This window comes from Oncorhynchus masou, chromosome 13 (assembly GCF_036934945.1).
Source record: "Oncorhynchus masou masou isolate Uvic2021 chromosome 13, UVic_Omas_1.1, whole genome shotgun sequence".
NCBI lineage: Eukaryota > Metazoa > Chordata > Actinopteri > Salmoniformes > Salmonidae > Oncorhynchus > Oncorhynchus masou.
In genome coordinates, this window is record NC_088224.1 from 93,848,441 (window position 1) to 93,869,252 (window position 20,812).

Sequence of the window (20,812 nt, forward strand, 5' to 3'; positions counted from 1 at the left end):
TTAGAGTGTAGAGGTGGCAGGGTAGCCTTGTGGTTAGAGGAGGTAGGTAGTCTAGTGGTTAGAGTGTAGAGGTGGCAGGGTAGCCTAGTGGTTAGAGTGTAGAGGCGGCAGGGTAGCCTAGTGGTTAGAGGGCGGCAGGGTAGCCTAGTGGTTAGAGTGTAGAGGCGGCAGGGTAGCCTAGTGGTTAGAGGGCGGCAGGGTAGCCTAGTGGTTAGAGTGTAGAGGCGGCAGGGTAGCCTAGTGGTTAGAGTGTAGAGGCGGCAGGGTAGCCTAGTGGTTAGAGTGTAGAGGCGGCAGGGTAGCCTAGTGGTTAGAGCGTTGGACTAGTAACCCAAAGGTTGCAAGTTCAAATCCCCGAGCTGACAAGGTACAAATCGTTCTGCCCCTGAACAGGCAGTTATCCCACTGTTCCTAGGCCGTCATTGAAAATAAACATTTGTTCTTTAACTGACTTGCCAAGTTAAATAAAGGTAAAAATAAATAATATATATATATCCATGCCCGTCCGTCCGTTCATGCCATTGTTGTGTTCCAGGAACTTGGAGTGCCTGGTCAGTGTTGTGAATGAGGGAGTCATGGCAGACCACACCCCCCCACTGGAGTCCAGCCAGATACTCAGCCCCGACCTCCCGCTCCTCGCCTCGCCTCCCCCAGCCATGGTCAACGGAGAGGGACCCCAGCAGGTACTGTCACATTCTATAATGTATAGGCCCTGAGTACTGGACCCCAGCAGGTACTGTCACATTCTATAATGTATAGGCCCTGAGTACTGGACCCCAGCAGGTACTGTCACATTCTGTAATGTATAGGCTCTGAATACTGGACCCCAGCAGGTACTGTCACATTCTATAATGTATAGGCCCTGAGTACTGGACCCCAGCAGGTACTGTCACATTCTATAATGTATAGGCCCTGAGTACTGGACCCCAGCAGGTACTGTCACATTCTATAATGTATAGGCCCTGAATACTGGACCCCAGCAGGTACTGTCACATTCTATAATGTATAGGCCCTGAGTACTGGACCCCAGCAGGTACTGTCACATTCTATAATGTATAGGCCCTGAATACTGGACCCCAGCAGGTACTGTCACGTTCTATAATGTATAGGCCCTGAATACTGGACCCCAGCAGATACTGTCACATTCTATTACATTCTATAATGTATAGGCCCTGAGTACTGGACCCCAGCAGGTACTGTCACATTCTATAATGTATAGGCCCAGAACAGTGAGTACTGGACCCCAGCAGGTACTGTCACATTCTATTACATTCTATATGTCAGGTAGTCCTGGGGCATGTATAGGCCCTGAATACTGGACCCCAGCAGGTACTGTCACATTCTATAATGTATAGGCCCTGAATACTGGACCCCAGCAGGTACTGTCACATTCTATAATGTATAGGCCCTGAATACTGGACCCCAGCAGGTACTGTCACATTCTATAATGTATAGGCCCTGAATACTGGACCCCAGCAGGTACTGTCACATTCTATAATGTATAGGCCCTGAATACTGGACCCCAGCAGGTACTGTCACATTCTATAATGTATAGGCCCTGAATACTGGACCCCAGCAGGTACTGTCACATTCTATAATGTATAGGCCCTGAATACTGGACCCCAGCAGGTACTGTCACATTCTATAATGTATAGGCCCTGAACACTGGACCCCAGCAGGTACTGTCACATTCTATAATGTATAGGCCCTGAGTACTGGACCCCAGCAGGTACTGTCACATTCTATAATGTATAGGCCCTGAATACTGGACCCCAGCAGGTACTGTCACATTCTATAATGTATAGGCCCTGAATACTGGACCCCAGCAGGTACTGTCACATTCTATAATGTATAGGCCCTGAATACTGGACCCCAGCAGGTACTGTCACATTCTATAATGTATAGGCCCTGAGTACTGGACCCCAGCAGGTACTGTCACATTCTATAATGTATAGGCCCTGAATACTGGACCCCAGCAGGTACTGTCACATTCTATAATGTATAGGCCCTGAATACTGGACCCCAGCAGGTACTGTCACATTCTATAATGTATAGGCCCTGAATACTGGACCCCAGCAGGTACTGTCACATTCTATAATGTATAGGCCCTGAATACTGGACCCCAGCAGGTACTGTCACATTCTATAATGTATAGGCCCTGAATACTGGACCCCAGCAGGTACTGTCACATTCTATAATGTATAGGCCCTGAATACTGGACCCCAGCAGGTACTGTCACATTCTATACATTCTATAATGTATAGGCCCTGAACACTGGACCCCAGCAGGTACTGTCACATTCTATAATGTATAGGCCCTGAATACTGGACCCCAGCAGGTACTGTCACATTCTATACATTCTATAATGTATAGGCCCTGAACACTGGACCCCAGCAGGTACTGTCACATTCTATAATGTATAGGCCCTGAACACTGGACCCCAGCAGGTACTGTCACATTCTATAATGTATAGGCCCTGAATACTGGACCCCAGCAGGTACTGTCACATTCTATAATGTATAGGCCCTGAATACTGGACCCCAGCAGGTACTGTCACATTCTATAATGTATAGGCCCTGAATACTGGACCCCAGCAGGTACTGTCACATTCTATAATGTATAGGCCCTGAATACTGGACCCCAGCAGGTACTGTCACATTCTATAATGTATAGGCCCTGACTACTGGACCCCAGCAGGTACTGTCACATTCTATAATGTATAGGCCCTGAATACTGGACCCCAGCAGGTACTGTCACATTCTATAATGTATAGGCCCTGAATACTGGACCCCAGCAGGTACTGTCACATTCTATAATGTATAGGCCCTGAGTACTGGACCCCAGCAGGTACTGTCACATTCTATAATGTATAGGCCCTGAATACTGGACCCCAGCAGGTACTGTCACATTCTATAATGTATAGGCCCTGAATACTGGACCCCAGCAGGTACTGTCACATTCTATAATGTATAGGCCCTGAATACTGGACCCCAGCAGGTACTGTCACATTCTATAATGTATAGGCCCTGAACACTGGACCCCAGCAGGTACTGTCACATTCTATAATGTATAGGCCCTGAATACTGGACCCCAGCAGGTACTGTCACATTCTATAATGTATAGGCCCTGAATACTGGACCCCAGCAGGTACTGTCACATTCTATAATGTATAGGCCCTGAATACTGGACCCCAGCAGGTACTGTCACATTCTATAATGTATAGGCCCTGAATACTGGACCCCAGCAGGTACTGTCACATTCTATAATGTATAGGCCCTGAGTACTGGACCCCAGCAGGTACTGTCACATTCTATATAATGTATAGGCCCTGAATACTGGACCCCAGCAGGTACTGTCACATTCTATAATGTATAGGCCCTGAATACTGGACCCCAGCAGGTACTGTCACATTCTATAATGTATAGGCCCTGAATACTGGACCCCAGCAGGTACTGTCACATTCTATAATGTATAGGCCCTGAATACTGGACCCCAGCAGGTACTGTCACATTCTATAATGTATAGGCCCTGAATACTGGACCCCAGCAGGTACTGTCACATTCTATAATGTATAGGCCCTGAATACTGGACCCCAGCAGGTACTGTCACATTCTATTACATTCTATAATGTATAGGCCCTGAATACTGGACCCCAGCAGGTACTGTCACATTCTATAATGTATAGGCCCTGAATACTGGACCCCAGCAGGTACTGTCACATTCTATAATGTATAGGCCCTGAACACTGGACCCCAGCAGGTACTGTCACATTCTATAATGTATAGGCCCTGAATACTGGACCCCAGCAGGTACTGTCACATTCTATAATGTATAGGCCCTGAATACTGGACCCCAGCAGGTACTGTCACATTCTATAATGTATAGGCCCTGAACACTGGACCCCAGCAGGTACTGTCACATTCTATAATGTATAGGCCCTGAGTACTGGACCCCAGCAGGTACTGTCACATTCTATAATGTATAGGCCCTGAATACTGGACCCCAGCAGGTACTGTCACATTCTATAATGTATAGGCCCTGAATACTGGACCCCAGCAGGTACTGTCACATTCTATAATGTATAGGCCCTGAATACTGGACCCCAGCAGGTACTGTCATTACATTCTATAATGTATAGGCCCTGAGTACTGGACCCCAGCAGGTACTGTCACATTCTATAATGTATAGGCCCTGAATACTGGACCCCAGCAGGTACTGTCACATTCTATAATGTATAGGCCCTGAATACTGGACCCCAGCAGGTACTGTGATAGAGTGGATTGTTTTAACTGGAGTTAGGATTTGTCCCTCTGAACTCTCGAGGTTGTAAATCTTGTACCTATGTTTACTGTCTGGGCTTGTTTAGGGAACTAAACCTACTTGGCTGTGTTAAGCCCCTTCTGACAGTTGAGCTCTAGGTATAATACCACAGTAATGTCTTCCTAAAAGCGTTCATAAACATTGATCTTTCTGCAACGTTAGTTATAGTGATCGGTAGTACTATAATAGTGACCGTTAGTACAGTATTAGTGATCGTTAGTATTAGTGATCGTTAGTGCTAGTGACCGTTAGTGCTAGTGACCGTTAGTGCTAGTGACCGTTAGTGCTAGTGACCGTTAGTGCTAGTGACCGTTAGTGCTGGTAACCAGTAGCACTGGTAATAGAGTAATCCCATCTGCCAAACTGTCTGTTCCTTTCCTAACCTGCGTTTGCAGCTGCGGTCACTAACTCAACGGGTCGGAGGTATCACTTCTGTCGTGAATAAGAGTTCAAAGTTCATACCATTCGCAACCAAAGCTCATGCTGATGTTGGCTTAGTTCTGTAATTATTATCTGAACCATTCTGACAGGACCGTCATCCTACCTCATCGGAACAGGAAGTTCTGTTGTTGTCAAGGCTTTATATAGGAAGGTAGAGGGCGAGGGCATGTTTGAAAAGTTTTATAGCCCATTTACCTTCAGAGACGGGCCACTGAGTGAGCAGCAATATCTTTTGAAATCTCACATTTTAGAAGCTAAAATCACATTTCATTCCATCACGAATAATTTCATATTCAAACATTTAAATTGAACAAAAATTCCATGTGAATCCGATAACTCTGATGTGTAGACTTTCCACTGTAGAGTTTGTCATCTTATCATTGATGAGAATGTCTCAGATGACAACCGAACTGACATCATCATATTCATTAAGTACCATATGTTCCATTGGTCGGATTACCAGAATATAGTTCATTTCCCCCCACCTTCTGATGTTCCCAGAATCCAATGTTAACCAGGGGGTTTTGCAAAAGTAACCTTAGTAGGGTAGAGAGAGGAAAAAGGGGGGAGAAAGAGGTATTTATGACAGTCATAAACCAACCCCCAGGCCAACGTCATGACAACACACATATTACTTTTAAAGTTATATTGCACAATAAAATCAGAATTATTTCCATAGCGGTCGCTATGATACAGTAATATAAAGACTACGTGTGTGTGTGTGTGTGTGTGTGTGTGTGTGTGTAATTTACATATCTCCATCTGGCTTTCAGGGGTCATCTTATATATATTTTTTTTAAATGATAAATTCAGTGCATATTAGCCGTGCTATTTAGCTAATGAATGATAGACTATGCGTAAGCGCATAACGTTTTTTTTTGTCTGTCTCTTGCACAATACGCACCGTTGGCCTCTCTCCTTAAAAAAAATCTAAACGTGTTTGCTCTTGGAGAAGCGTGAAAAGCTAGACTAGAATGGCTTGCTGGAAGCTACTTCTTTTTTTCAGCACTTCTTACACTAATAGACTATTGGAAGAGGGAAGCAAAGCTCTTGTTTGCTGAATGTTAAATACGTCAGCCAATAGAACTCATGGCCACAGCCGGGGACCCTGAAAGAAGAGAACGCAGGATGGCGGTAGGCGATAGCTGGTATTTGTTCAGACCCCCTTCGCCATTCAATCTTCATGAAGAGACGAGAATGCCATCTCCATCTTTTACTCTCGTCCTATATTATTCAAGCATGTCATTACAATGATGAAGATCAGGACAACAAAACATTTCAGTTAACTGTTAAAAGCGAGGAAGGGATGAAGCAATGAGTCAGCCTACTAATTATGCAAATGGGCCGTATAATATTTCAAAATCTAATTGGCTAGTCTATTATGAACTTTGTAGGCCGTGTGTCCTGCACCAGCATCACGTTCTCTCCCAGGTTCATGGTTTGAAACAAGGTGCATAATTCCAGTCCCTATAATACAGTACAGTAATGATGCCCGCTCAACAAGATTAGCTCTGTTTCTTCACTCTGGCCAGCTCAACAAGATTAGCTCTGTCGTCTCTTCACTCTGGCCAGCTCAACAAGATTAGCTCTTGTCATTTCTTCACTCTGGCCAGCTCAACAAGATTAGCTCTGTCGTCTCTTCACTCTGGCCAGCTCAACAAGATTAGCTCTGTCGTTTCTTCACTCTGGCCAGCTCAACAAGATTAGCTCTTGTCGTTTCTTCACTCTGGCCAGCTCAACAAGATTAGCTCTGTCGTCTCTTCACTCTGGCCAGCTCAACAAGATTAGCTCTGTCGTCTCTTCACTTTGACCAGCTTGATAAGTCATCTGTAGTCCCTTTACTCCGACCATCTTGATAAGTCAGGAGAAGGAAGGGGTGGTCTATATCTGTGAGGAGAAGGAAGGGGAGGTCCTATATGTGGAAGGGGAGGTCCTATATGTGGAAGGGGAGGTCCTATATGTGGAAGGGGAGGTCCTATATGTGGAAGGGGAGGTCCTATATGTGGAAGGGGAGGTCCTATATGTGGAAGGGGAGGTCCTATATGTGGAAGGGGAGGTCCTATATGTGGAAGGGGAGGTCCTATATGTGGAAGGGGAGGTCCTATATGTGGAAGGGGAGGTCCTATATGTGGAAGGGGAGAAGGAAGGGGAGGTAATTTTTTACAGGAAGATGTGGCAGGGAGGAGGGCTCTGGACCTCCTGACAGAGCGATGCAGTCCAGCAGTTTGTGTGTGTACCTGGTCTGGTCTTGACAGCACAATGTAGCCGCTAGTGTGGAGTGGTCTGGCCCTGATGCAGGCTGAGCTGACAGTGAGGAGGGTCTGTGGCAATGGTTGCTGACCACTCTGCCACTGACCTTTACTGGCTGGTCGCCTCGAGGCAGACACTACTAGCCACCACAGTCTGTCTCTGACCTTTACTGGCTGGTCGCCTCGAGGCAGACACTACTCGCCACCACAGTCTGTCTCTGACCTTTACTGGCTGGTCTCCTCGAGGCAGACACTACTAGCCACCACAGTCTGTCTCTGGGTTCTTCTTTGTCTTGTCTTGGTTATCTCCCAGGAACAAAGATAGATAATTGACAGATTAAACAAAATTGTGGAAGCTCATCATTGGGCAGGTTGGTGGCGTTGACCTGGTCAGTTCTCATCACTGGGCAGGTTGCTGGCGTTGACCTGGTCAGTTCTCATCACTGGGCAGGTTGCTGGCGTTGACCTGGTCAGTTCTCATCACTGGGCAGGTTGCTGGCGTTGACCTGGTCAGTTCTCATCACTGGGCAGGTTGCTGGCGTTGACCTGGTCAGTTCTCATCACTGGGCAGGTTGCTGGCGTTGACCTGGTCAGTTCTCATCACTGGGCAGGTTGCTGGCGTTGACCTGGTCAGTTCTCATCACTGGGCAGGTTGCTGGCGTTGACCCGGTCAGTTCTCATCACTGGGCAGGTTGCTGGCGTTGACCTGGTCAGTTCTCATCACTGGGCAGGTTGCTGGCGTTGACCTGGTCAGTTCTCATCACTGGGCAGGTTGCTGGCGTTGACCTGGTCAGTTCTCATCACTGGGCAGGTTGCTGGCGTTGACCTGGTCAGTTCTCATCACTGGGCAGGTTGCTGGCGTTGACCTGGTCAGTTCTCATCACTGGGCAGGTTGCTGGCGTTGACCTGGTCAGTTCTCATCACTGGGCAGGTTGCTGGCGTTGACCTGGTCAGTTCTCATCACTGGGCAGGTTGCTGGCGTTGACCTGGTCAGTTCTCATCACTGGGCAGGTTGCTGGCGTTGACCTGGTCAGTTCTCATCACTGGGCAGGTTGCTGGCGTTGACCTGGTCAGTTCTCATCACTGGGCAGGTTGCTGGCGTTGACCTGGTCAGTTCTCATCACTGGGCAGGTTGCTGGCGTTGACCTGGTCAGTTCTCATCACTGGGCAGGTTGCTGACGTTGACCTGGTCAGTTCTCATCACTGGGCAGGTTGCTGGCGTTGACGGGGTCAGTTCTCATCACTGGGCAGGTTGCTGGCTTTGACCTGGTCATTTCTCATCACTGGGCAGGTAGCTGGCTTTTCACCCATTAGTGTAGAGTAGTGGTGATGTTGTCCTATAGTCATTACCTGTCCTGAAAATATGTTCTTTTCTTTTAGAGATGACGAGCTACTGTTTCCATTCATTTGAAGTCTCCTCTCCTCTGAACCTGGTCCCTGTTGTTTATCAATACTTCACAAATACTCCAGGTGGCCAGCTGTTTTTGTCTGCTGTAAATAACACCCAGAACACTAAATAGGGAATATGGTCCCAGATGGGCAGCAGGCCCAGACTCCCCCCCCCCCACGCTCTCTCTGACTGTAGAAAATGTTTTCTCCACAGCTCTTAATCTTTTTACGGATTTGCTTTGTCATCCTGTTGGCAGCTGCAGCTCCTGTTTTTATACCAGCCTTCTGGAAAGGTTTTTTTTTTGTCTGTCAGGGGGTGAGAGAGACCCAGGCAGATTGAATGGGCTTTCCAAATGGCTCCCCCTTTTTATAAATATCTGAAAATAGTAGTTCTGATGCCCGAGTGTTGTCATAGCCAGGACTGATCTGTTCGTGGAACAGAGGGGAGCCTGGGCTCTCCGGGACACACTCCTCACCGTGTCATCCAGGTCGGACGCGAACCTCTCCTACTCCTCCCGACTGCCCCACCTCCTCACCGCCCCTCCTCCACTCCACCCCTCCCCACCACCGCCACCTCCCCCTCCGTCACCCCTCCCCCTCCGTCCCCCTCCCCCCCTCCCCCTCCGTCACCCCTCCCCCTCCATCACCCCTCCATCCCCCTCCATCCTCCTCCACCCCCTCCTCCAGTCCTCCTCCACTCCGTCCCCTCCTCCACTCCAGTCCTCCTCCACTCAGTCCCCTCCTCCACTCAGTCCTCCTCCACTCAGTCCCTCCTCCACTCCAGTCCTCCTCCAGTCCTCCACTCAGTCCTCCTCCACTCCCTCCTCCAGTCCTCCTCCACTCCAGTCCTCCTCCACTCCAGTCCTCCTCCACTCAGTCCTCCTCCACTCAGTCCCTCCTCCACTCAGTCCCTCCTCCACTCAGTCCCTCCTCCACTCAGTCCCTCCTCCACTCCAGTCCTCCTCCACTCCAGTCCTCCTCCACTCAGTCCTCCTCCACTCAGTCCTCCTCCACTCAGTCCTCCTCCACTCAGTCCTCCTCCACTCAGTCCTCCTCCACCACTCAGTCCTCCTCCACTCAGTCCTCCTCCACTCAGTCCTCCTCCACTCAGTCCTCCTCCACTCAGTCCTCCTCCACTCAGTCCTCCTCCACTCCAGTCCTCCTCCACTCAGTCCTCCTCCACTCAGTCCTCCTCCACTCCTCCCTCCTCCACTCCTCCCTCCTCCACTCAGTCCTCCTCCACTCAGTCCTCCTCCACTCATTCCTCCTCCACTCATTCCTCCTCCACTCATTCCTCCTCCACTCAGTCCTCCTCCACTCCTCCCCTTCCCCTCCTCTCCTCCACTCCTCTCCTCCACTCCTCTCCTCCACTCCTCTCCTCCACTCCTCCCCCACTCCTCCCCCTCCACTCCTCCCCTCCACTCCCCCCCTCCCTCCCCCCCCTCCACTCCTCCACCCCCCCCCTCCACTCCCCCCTCCCTCCCCCTCCACCCCCTCCCTCCTCCACTCCTCCCCTCCTCCCACTCCTCCCCTCCTCCCACTCCCCTCCCCCCTCCCACTCCCCTCCTCCCCCACTCCTCCCACTCCTCCCACTCCCTCTCCCTCCCTCCACTCCCTCCCTCCCCCTCCACTCCCTCCCCCTTCCACTCCCACCCCCTTCCTCCCTCCCCCCTTCCACTCCCTCCCCCCTTCCACTCCCTCCCCCTTCCACTCCCTCCCCCTTCCACTCCCTCCCCCTCCACTCCCTCCACTCCCCCTTCCACTCCCCCCCTCCACTCCCCTCCTCCACTCCCCCCTCCACTCCCCCCTCCACTCCCCCCGTCCCCCGTCCCCCGTCCCCCCCTCCGTCCCCCTCCACTCCTCTCCCCTCCCCCGTCTCCCCCTCCACTCCGTCCCCCCTCCACTCCTCCCCCTCCACTCCGTCCCCCTCCACTCCGTCCCCCTCCACTCCGTCCCCCCTCCACTCCGTCCCCCTCCACTCCGTCCCCTCCACTCCGTCCCCCTCCACTCCGTCCCCCCTCCACTCCGTCCCCCTCCACTCCGTCCCACTCCGTCTCCACTCCTTCCCCCTCCACTCCTTCCCCCTCCACTCCGTCCCCCTCCACTCCGTCCCCCTCCACTCCTCCCCCCTCCACTCCGTCCCCCCTCCACTCCGTCCCTCCTCCCCTCCACTCCCCCCCCTCCACTCCGTCCCCCTCCTCCTCCACTCAGTCCACCTCCACTCAGTCCTCCTCCACTCAGTCCTCCTCCACTCAGTCCTCCTCCACTCAGTCCTCCTCCACTCAGTCCTCCTCCACTCCTCCAGTCCTCCTCCACTCCTCACACTCCTCCCTCCTCCACTCCTCCCTCCTCCACTCTTCCACTCCTCCACTCTTCCCTCCTCCACTCCTCCACTCTTCCACTCTTCCACTCTCCACTCCTCACACTCCTCCCTCCTCCACTCCTCCCTCCTCCACTCCTCCCTCTTCCACTCCTCCACCCCTCCACTACTCCCCCCTTCCACTCCTCCCCCCTCCACTCCTCCCCTGCTCTTCCCACATAATTTTAATCACTTCACCTTTTTTCTCCGTTCTCGCACTTTCTCTCTCTTTCTCTCGCTCGCTCGCTGTGAAAACCGAGGCAATGTTTCCATAGCAATGCTGTCTCTCCAGTGGGTGGATGGAACCTAACATCATATAGAAGAGTAGAATCCCAGGCTTTCCTGTCAGGCACACAGGCAGCAGGCTAAATAGCCCCCAGTTAGCTATCCTTCCCTCCATTGACTCTGTCCTACATATTTGTCATTATGAGTTGCGTTGTGAACGAGGTGTGTGTGAAAGAGGAGTTGGTTCAGTGGTATAAAGAAAGCTGTATTGTGACTCGTCAGGTCCTTTCTGTGTTTCAGTTATTACGCTGGCTGTCGGTCTACTCACTGACTGCCTGGCCAAGACTTAATCCTTAACCTTATGTCCAGTCAAACTGAGGCCTTTTCTCTTCTATCCAGGTCTCTCTCGAAACAAGTATTTTAATCACACGGTAGCCATGTTAAATAGCCAGGTTAAACAAGGTAGCCAGGTTAAATAGCCAGGTTAAACAAGGTAGCCAGGATAAATAATCAGGTTAAACAAGGTAGCCAGGTTAAGCAAGGTAGCCAGGTTAAATAGCCAGGTTAAACAAGGTAGCCAGGTTAAATAACCAGGTTAAACAAGGTAGCCAGGATAAATAACCAGGTTAAACAAGGTAGCCAGGATAAATAGCCAGGTTAAACAAGGTAGCCAGGTTAAATAGCCAGGTTAAACAAGGTAGCCAGGATAAATAACCAGGTTAAACAAGGTAGCCAGGTTAAGCAAGGTAGCCAGGTTAAATAACCAGGTTAAACAAGGTAGCCAGGATAAATAGCCAGGTTAAACAAGGTAGCCAGGTTAAACAAGGTAGCCAGGTTAAATAACCAGGTTAAACAAGGTAGCCAGGATAAATAGCCAGGTTAAACAAGGTAGCCAGGTTAAATAGCCAGGTTAAACAAGGTAGCCAGGTTAAATAGCCAGGTTAAGCAAGGTAGCCAGGATAAATAACCAGATTAAACAAGGTAGCCAGGATAAATAACCAGGTTAAACAAGGTAGCCAGGTTAAATAACCAGGTTAAACAAGGTAGCCAGGATAAATAACCAGGATAAACAAGGAAGCCATGATAAACAAGGTAGCCAGGTTAAATAGCCAGGTTAAGCAAGGTAAATAACCAGGTATAAATAAATAACCAGGTTAAACAAGGTAGCCAGGATAAATAACCAGGTTAAACAAGGTAGCCAGGATAAATAACCAGGATAAACAAGGAAGCCATGATAAACAAGGTAGCCAGGTTAAATAGCCAGGTTAAACAAGGTAGCCAGGTTAAGCAAGGTAGCCAGGTTAAATAACCATGTTAAGCAAGGTAGCCAGGTTAAATAACCAGGTTAAACAAGGTAGCCAGGTTAAACAAGGTAGCCAGGTTAAACAAGGTAGCCAGGTTTGTATAAATGTAAAAAATGTTTTTATATTCTATCATGGCAGTAAGCCAGCATTGGAAAATCACTGCTCTACTCCACTCTACTCTACTCTAGTCCACTTCAGAGAGAGCAGCTCTAATTCAAAGATTCAATCGATCCTCCCTAGCAGTGAAGGTGTAAGTCGAGACAGGAGAGCTGTTGTCTGTGTGACTAATCAAACTCTTGAGTGTTTGGAGAACTGGGTTTGTTTTGTTTGTTTATATGTCGACAGCAACAGAACTTTCATAAACCCCGAAGCTTGAATTGTAGAGGTAACCAACAGTGCTGGCTTGAATTGTAGAGGTTTAGTGAACATGCTACGAGGGATGCTAATTAACACAGTAAGCAGATGGAATCTACTGTGAGACACTGGCACACCAGTGTGCGTGTGCATTTCCCCTGATGTTTAAACCTCCGCTTTACCTCTGGCAGCCTCGTGATTTTATCTACGTGAATTACCCATATGACGTGATATGCTAAGCATTTGCCAGAAAAATAATGTAAACAGTTCTAGGAAGAGCTATTTTTTGTTGTTGTAGTCCTCACTCACATTCCCATCACGGTGATCCGTCCATCCACCTGCAAGTGGGAGCCCAGAGGGTGACTTAATAAATAGCTCTATATTAGCTTTTTTGCGCAAGTGAGTTTTTCAGCAGCATTATAAGCAGCGTCACCATTAGGAGGGCTAGCTAGAGGCTACTTGAGTTTCTGACTTCCTGGATGCTGAATGGAGCCTGTTACTGGCTGGCTAACTACTGGAGGCTGCATTAGTTACTGGCTGGCTAGCTACTGGAGGCTGCATTAGTTACTGGCTGGCTAGGCTACTGGATTAGTTACTGGCTGGCTAACTACTGGAGGCTGCATTAGTTACTGGCTGGCTAGCTACTGGAGGCTGCATTAGTTACTGGCTGGCTAGCTACTGGAGGCTGCATTAGTTACTGGCTGGCTAGCTACTGGAGGCTGCATTAGTTACTGGCTGGCTAGCTACTGGAGGCTGCATTAGTTCCTGGTTGTTACTGGCTGGCTAACTACTGGAGGCTGCATTAGTTCCTGGCTGTCACTGGCTGGCTAGCTACTGGAGGCTGCATTAGTTACTGGCTGGCTAGCTACTGGAGGCTGCATTAGTTACTGGCTGTTACTGGCTGGCTAACTCCTGGAGGCTGCATCAGTTCCTGGCTGTCACTGGCTGGCTAACTACTGGAGGCTGCATTAGTTCCTGGCTGTTACTGGCTGGCTAACTACTGGAGGCTGCATTAGTTCCTGGCTGTCACTGGCTGGCTAGCTACTGGAGGCTGCATTAGTTACTGGCTGGCTAGCTACTGGAGGCTGCATTAGTTCCTGGCTGCATTAGTTACTGTGCATTAGTTACTACTGGCTGGCTAGCTACTGGAGGCTGCATTAGTTACTGGCTGGCTAGGAGGCTGCATTAGTTACTGGCTGGAGGCTGCATTAGTTCCTGGCTGGGCTGGCTAACTACTGGAGGCTGCATAGTTCCTGGTTGTTACTGGCTGACTGAGGCTGCTGTTCCTGGTTGTTACTGGCTGGCTAGCTACTGGAGCTGGTTGTTCCTGGAGGCTGCATGTTACTGGCTGGCTAGCTACTGGAGGCTGCATTAGTTCCTGGTTGTTACTGGCTGGCTAGCTACTGGAGGCTGCATTAGTTCCTGGTTGTTACTGGCTGACTAGCTGCTGGAGGCTGCATTAGTTACTGGCTGGCTAGCTACTGGAGGCTGCATTAGTTCCTGGTTGTCACTGGCTGGCTAACATTCCATGCCGGATGAAGAAGTAACCCCCCCCCTCCCCCTTCCCGCTACACCATCATTTACTGTAAACAGATCCCTACACCAAGATGCGATTGGATACGTGGTAAATTTACTGTCCAAGACAAAGTCCCTTTCATAATACAGCAGTGTTGATGTTATGTGCCACAAGATACAGTGGAGCAGAGGAGTTTTTTTTAGGATTTCCACACACGGGGAACATTTTGTTAGCTGGGTTCCCCCAAACAATTTACTTTGGTAAGTGACGTTTAGAGGAATCTTATTCTAAAACCACACACGTCACGTGACCTAAATGAGTCTGCTCTGACAAACCAAGATCAGTCTGGTCTGGAATTCAACCGTAGCGCAGGTCAATGAAACGACACACACGTTGTAAAATATATATGGAATATTGATCAATATTAGGAGGATCTATCATATATATCTCCTGCATTAGTTCCGGGCTGGCTGTCGCCACAGGCCAACAGCTGTTTCTGAATACTGTTCCCCGGGCCGACTCCTCCATCACACCGACCTCGTCATTGCATTTTGGGACACCATCGGTACATCCAATTCCGTTGGAACGCTGCGTTCGCCTTGCAGTGTGCAAGAGGCAGTTGCCGCGTGTTCTATGTGGTGTCGCGTACGTTGGATTTATGGAACGTAGATTGAGTCGAACTGGACGCTGTAGACGGCTTGACAGACATGGGAGCAGGTGAATGTGGAACTGTTGTTACATACATATCCAGATGATGCTGTTGGTGTGATCAAGACGAGAGGTTCCTACCACACACACACACACACACACACACACACACACACACACACACACACACACACACACACACACACACGCGCAGGCTGAGGCTCCTACCTACCACACACACACACACACACACACACGCAGGCTGAGGCTCTTCTCCTCCCGGTGTAACCTACCTACCACACACACACACACACACACACACACACACACGCAGGCTGAGGCTCTTCTTCTCTCCCGGTGTAACCTACCTACCACACACACACACACACACACACACACACACACACACACACACACACACACGCAGGCTGAGGCTCTTCTTCTCTCCCGGTGTAACCTACCACACCACACACACACACACACACACACACACACACACACGCAGGCTGAGGCTCTTCTTCTCTCCCGGTGTAACCTACCACACACACACACACACACACACACACACACACACACACACGCAGGCTGAGGCTCTTCTTCTCTCCCGGTGTAACCTACCTACGTCACTCCCTGCTCCTGCCTTCCTGTGGAGCCAGCTGCTGGCTACACAGTAAACAATTAAGAGGAACAAATAGTGAGAAACCTGAACCCTGAAGAAGAGAAGAGCGGGAGGAACACGTCACAGCTCTAACAGCCGTGAATGTTTGCACGAAGGGTGGGGGTGGGTGGGGGAAGCTAGTTAGAGCTCCGTGTCCCTTGTATAATAAAACAGAAGGCATGCTAGAAGCTAGTGGCTAAGGCAAGCTAGCACCGACGCAGCGTGTAATCTCTCTGGATCTCTGGGACACACAGACAGCCACAGGGACAGCCACAGGGACAGCCACAGGGACAGCCACAGGGACAGCCACAGGGACAGCCACAGGGACAGCCACAGGGACAGCCACAGGGACAGCCACAGGGACAGCCACAGACCTCCAAAGTCAGACAGACAGACAGCCACAGAGACAGCCACAGACCTCCAAAGTCAGACAGACAGACAGCCACAGACTGACCTCAAGTCAGACAGACAGACAGCCACAGACTGACCTCAAGTAAGACAGACAGACAGCCACAGACTGACAGCTCAAGTCAGACAGACAGACAGCCACAGACTCCAAAGTCAGACAGGCAGACAGCCACAGACTGACCAAAAGTCAGACAGACAGACAGCCACAGACTGACCTCAAGTCAGACAGACAGACAGCCACAGACTGACCTCAAGTCAGACAGACAGACAGCCACAGACTGACCTCAAGTCAGACAGACAGACAGCCACAGACTGACCTCAAGTCAGACAGACAGACAGACACAGACTGACCTCAAGTCAGACAGACAGACAGCCACAGACTGACCTCAAGTCAGACAGACAGACAGCCACAGACTGACCTCAAGTCAGACAGACAGACAGCCACAGACTGACCTCAAGTCAGACAGACAGACAGCCACAGACTGACCTCAAGTCAGACAGACAGACAGCCACAGACTGACCTCAAGTCAGACAGACAGACAGCCACAGACTGACCTCAAGTCAGACAGACAGACAGCCACAGACTGACCTCAAGTCAGACAGACAGACAGCCACAGACTGACAGAAACAGACAGACTGACAGACTAACCTCCAAAGTCAAACAGACAGAAACAGACAGACTGACAGACAGAAACTGACAGACAGCCAAACTGTCAAACAGACTGACAGACAGCCAAACTGACAGACCTCCAAAGTCAAACAGACTGACAGACAGAAACTGACAACCTCCAACAGTCAAACAGACTGACAGACAGAAACAGACAGACCTCCAAAGTCAAACAGACTGACAGAATAAACAGACAGACCTCCAAACAGACACTGACAAACTGACTGACTGACTGACTGACCTCAAGTCAAACAGACTGACTGACAGACAGAAACAGACAGACAGAAACAGACAGACAGAAACAGACAGACAGAAACAGACAGACAGAAACAGACAGACCTCAACAGACAGACAGAAACAGACAGACAGAAACAGACAGACAGAAACAGACAGACAGAAACAGACAGACAGAAACAGACAGACAGTTATTTACAGTCTATTATTTTCCACTGAAACTCCAGGCCTCGAGTTAAAGCTGAGAGATTTGAGAGCTAGCTGACGGACGTTAGCGGCGCGGCAGCTAGCTGACTGAACGCTGCCTGGAGTGATTTGTTTTGTTGGGGGGGAAGGCGCCGTTTCATGGTCTGTGAACTTCTGATGGTTAATTTTTCTCCCTCTGGTTTTGGGGGGTTAAAAAGAAAAACCTGCAACTTTACAGTTGAGTCTTGATAAAGACCATAATATGGAGATGCTAAACACCATCGAGGCATAGATGGTGTACACTACCAAATGTTAGCCGCCTCCCGCCGCCTCTAGCCACCTCCCGCCTCCCCGTCTCCTTGAGCCACCTCCTGCCGCCCCGTCTCCTCGAGCCACCTCCCGCCGCCCCGTCTCCTCGAGCCACCTCCCGCCGCCCCGTCTCCTCGAGCCGCCTCCCGCCGCCCCGTCTCCTCGAGCCGCCTCCCGCCGCCCCGTCTCCTCGAGCCGCCTCCCGCCGCCCCGTCTCCTCGAGCCGCCTCCCGCCGCCCCGTCTCCTCTAGCCGCCTCCCGCCGCCCCGTCTCCTCTAGCCGCCTCCCGCCGCCCCGTCTCCTCGAGCCGCCTCCCGCCGCCCCGTCTCCTCGAGCCACCTCCCGCCGCCCGTCTCCTCGAGCCGCCTCCCCGCCGCCCCGTCTCCTCGAGCCGCCTCCCGCCGCCCCGTCTCCTCGAGCCGCCTCCCGCCGCCCCGTCTCCTCTAGCCGCCTCCCGCCGCCCCGTCTCCTCTAGCCGCCTCCCGCCGCCCCGTCTCCTCTAGCCGCCGCCCCGTCTCCTCTAGCCGCCTCCCGCCGCCCCGTCTCCTCGAGCCGCCTCCTCCTCGAGCCCGCTCGTCTCCTCGCCGCCCCGTCTCCTCGAGCCGCCCGCTCCTCGAGCCGCCGCTCTCCTCTCCTCGCCGCCCGCCGTCTCCTCGAGCCGCCGCCCCTAGCCGCCCTCTCCTCGAGCCGCCGCCCGTCTCCTCGACCGCCGCCCCGTCTCCTCTAGCCGCCTCTCCTCGACCGCCGCCCCGTCTCCTCGAGCCGCCGCCTCCTCGAGCCGCGCCCCGTCTCCTCTAGCCGCCGCCGTCTCCTCGAGCCGTCTCCTCTAGCCGCCTCCCGCCCCGTCTCCTCGAGCCGCCTCCCGCCGCCCCGTCTCCTCTAGCCGCCTCCGCCGCCGTCTCCTCTAGCCGCCTCCCGCCGCCCCGTCTCCTCTAGCCGCCTCCCGCCGCCCCGTCTCCTCTAGCCGCCTCCCGCCGCCCCGTCTCCTCTAGCCGCCTCCCGCCGCCCCGTCTCCTCTAGCCGCCTCCCTAGCCGTCTCCTCGAGCCGCCTCCCTCTAGCCCGTCTCCTCTAGCCACCTCCCGTCTCCTCTAGCCGCCTCCCTAGCGCCCCGTCTCCTCTAGCCGCCTCCCTAGCCGCCCCGTCTCCTCTCGTCGCCGCCCCGTCTCCTCTAGCCGTCTCCTCTAGCCGCCGCCCCGTCTCCTCTAGCCGTCTCCTCTAGCCGTCTCCTCTAGCCGCCTCCCACCACCGCCCCGTCTCCTCTAGCCGTCTCCTCTAGCTGCCTCCCCACCACCGCCCCGTCTCCTCTAGCTGCCTCCCACCACCGCCCCGTCTCATCTAGCCGTCTCCTCTAGCCGCCGCCCCATCTCCTCTAGCCGTCTCCTCTAGCCGCCTCCCACCACCGCCCCGTCTCCTCTAGCCGTCTCCTCTAGCCGTCTCCTCTAGCCGTCTCCTCTAGCCGTCTCCTCTAGCCGTCTCCTCTAGCCGTCTCCTCTAGCCGTCTCCTCTAGCCGCCCTCTAGCCGCTCCTCTAGCCGCCGCCTCTAGCCGCCGCCTCGTCTCCTCTAGCCGCCGCCTCGTCTCCTCTAGCCGCCGCCTCGTCTCCTCTAGCCGCCGCCTCGTCTCCTCTAGCCGCCGCCCGTCTCCTCTAGCCGCCGCCCGTCTCCTCTAGCCGCCGCCCCGTCTCCTCTAGCCGCCGCCCCGTCTCCTCTAGCCGCCGCCCCGTCTCCTCTAGCCGCCGCCCCGTCTCCTCTTGCCGCCGCCCCGTCTCCTCTAGCCGCCGCCCCGTCTCCTCTTGACGCCGCCCCGTCTCCTCTAGCCGCCGCCCCGTCTCCTCTAGCCGCCGCCTCGTCTCCTCTAGCCGCCTCCCACCGCCGCCTCGTCTCCTCTAGCCGTCTCCTCTAGCCGCCTCCCACCACCGCCCCGTCTCCTCTAGCCGCTGCCTCGTCTCCTCTAGCCACCTCCCACCACCGCCTCGTCTCCTCTAGCCGCCTCCCACCACCCCCCGTCTCCTCTAGTCGTCTCCTCTAGCCGCCTCCCACCACCGCCTCGTCTCCTCTAGCCGCCTCCCACCACCGCCTCGTCTCCTCACACATCAGTCACGTTATTAATAGGTGTACGGTGTTTTGCTCTGTGAATGGGGGAGGAGGGATGGAGAGAGACTGAGAGAGAGGGAACCGAGGGAGGTGAGGGGGAGTAATGTTGTGCATGTCAGGCTCAGGGTCGTTTTCTCTGCTCAGTTCCTTTTAAGCCATTGTTGTCGCGGTGAAGGCAGGCTGAACAAAGGAGCCCCCTGATTGGTGTGTAAAGCAGGGTTGTCAAACATACGGCCGGCCCGTGGGTGGTTCAATAAAACATTTTTGTATATATATTTTTAAAGGATATAAATGAAACATCATAACAAAGAGAACCATGGAGTCGTAGACACGCAAGCGCAGTCACTGACAGACAGACAGGGAGGAAGGGAAGGAGGGAGGAAGCAAACCCTGTAACACACGAGAGAGGTAGAGGGCGAGCGATATCAGGAGGAAGCAAACCCTGTAACACACGAGAGAGGTAGAGAGCGAGCGATATCAGGAGGAAGCAAACCCTGTAACACACGAGAGAGGTAGAGAGCGAGCGATATCAGGAGGAAGCAAACCCTGTAACACACGAGAGAGGTAGAGAGCGAGCGATATCAGGAGGAAGCAAACCCTGTAACACACGAGAGCCTTTATCCCATTCTACCATCTAAGAATCTCCTCCCTGTCCTTGTTGTCATCCTCCTTCCCCTTCGCTGCTGTAGATCAGAGGAGAGCGGCGCGGGCGCTGCCTGGGCATAATCTGTCATTTCACTCTCTCCGTGACGGTTGTGGTGATCGGACATCACCGCGACTTATTTGTTGAAGGGGTTACCGTGGAGACGGGCTGCTGTGCTGGAGCCTGAGGCAGGAGAAAGGGAGACTGGGAGCGAGGGGGAGGGGAAGCGCCACAGTGGCGTTGTGGAACAGAGGAGGCAGAGAGCCGAGCAGGGTACTGTCTGTGCAAACAAACATGGGCATCACGCCACTATAGAGACCTCCTGTGAGCACTAACGCTGCAGCCATAGCTACGCTATACAGAGAGATTACCTCCAGGGAGCCAGCCAGCTCTGAGCAGAAACCAAGCCAGAAAACCTGGTCCATCTATCCATCTGCCCCCATCACAGCTCCCCCTGCTGCTGCACCAGTCCTTTCTCTGGCAGGGGCTTCTCCTCCCTGGGCTCGGTGTGAAGGGGGGGGGGTCCGTGGAGGGAGTAAAACGAGGACAGGCGTCTAGGTTCGCTGAGGCCCGATGTGGCGGTGTCGCAGGTGATGAAGGCTGGGTGAGGTGGGAGAGGAGAGGGTCTCTGAGACCCTGGAGTGCTGCCCGGGGGTCGGTCGTCCTTTTTCTTTCTGAGATCGTGAGAACAGCGACGCCTGAATGAGAGAGATGCGGGCAACAGTAAGTAAGAGACACACAGAGGGCTACCATCGGAGAGAGAGAGACACAGAGAGAGAGTCAGAGAGCTACCGTAGGAGAGAGAGCGC

At 52.6% G+C, this 20,812-nt stretch overlaps 1 protein-coding gene across 1 annotated transcript in view; it reads left to right on the forward strand.

The window, feature by feature from the left end:
- The first annotated feature begins 540 nt into the window (after positions 1-540).
- Positions 541-20,812, forward strand: part of fndc3a (fibronectin type III domain containing 3A) — a 138,992-nt gene continuing 118,720 nt past the window's right edge. The window contains 1 exon segment of the mRNA XM_064985412.1: positions 541-683. Coding sequence (XP_064841484.1) covers positions 576-683 — 108 coding nt within the window. The 5' untranslated portion in view covers positions 541-575.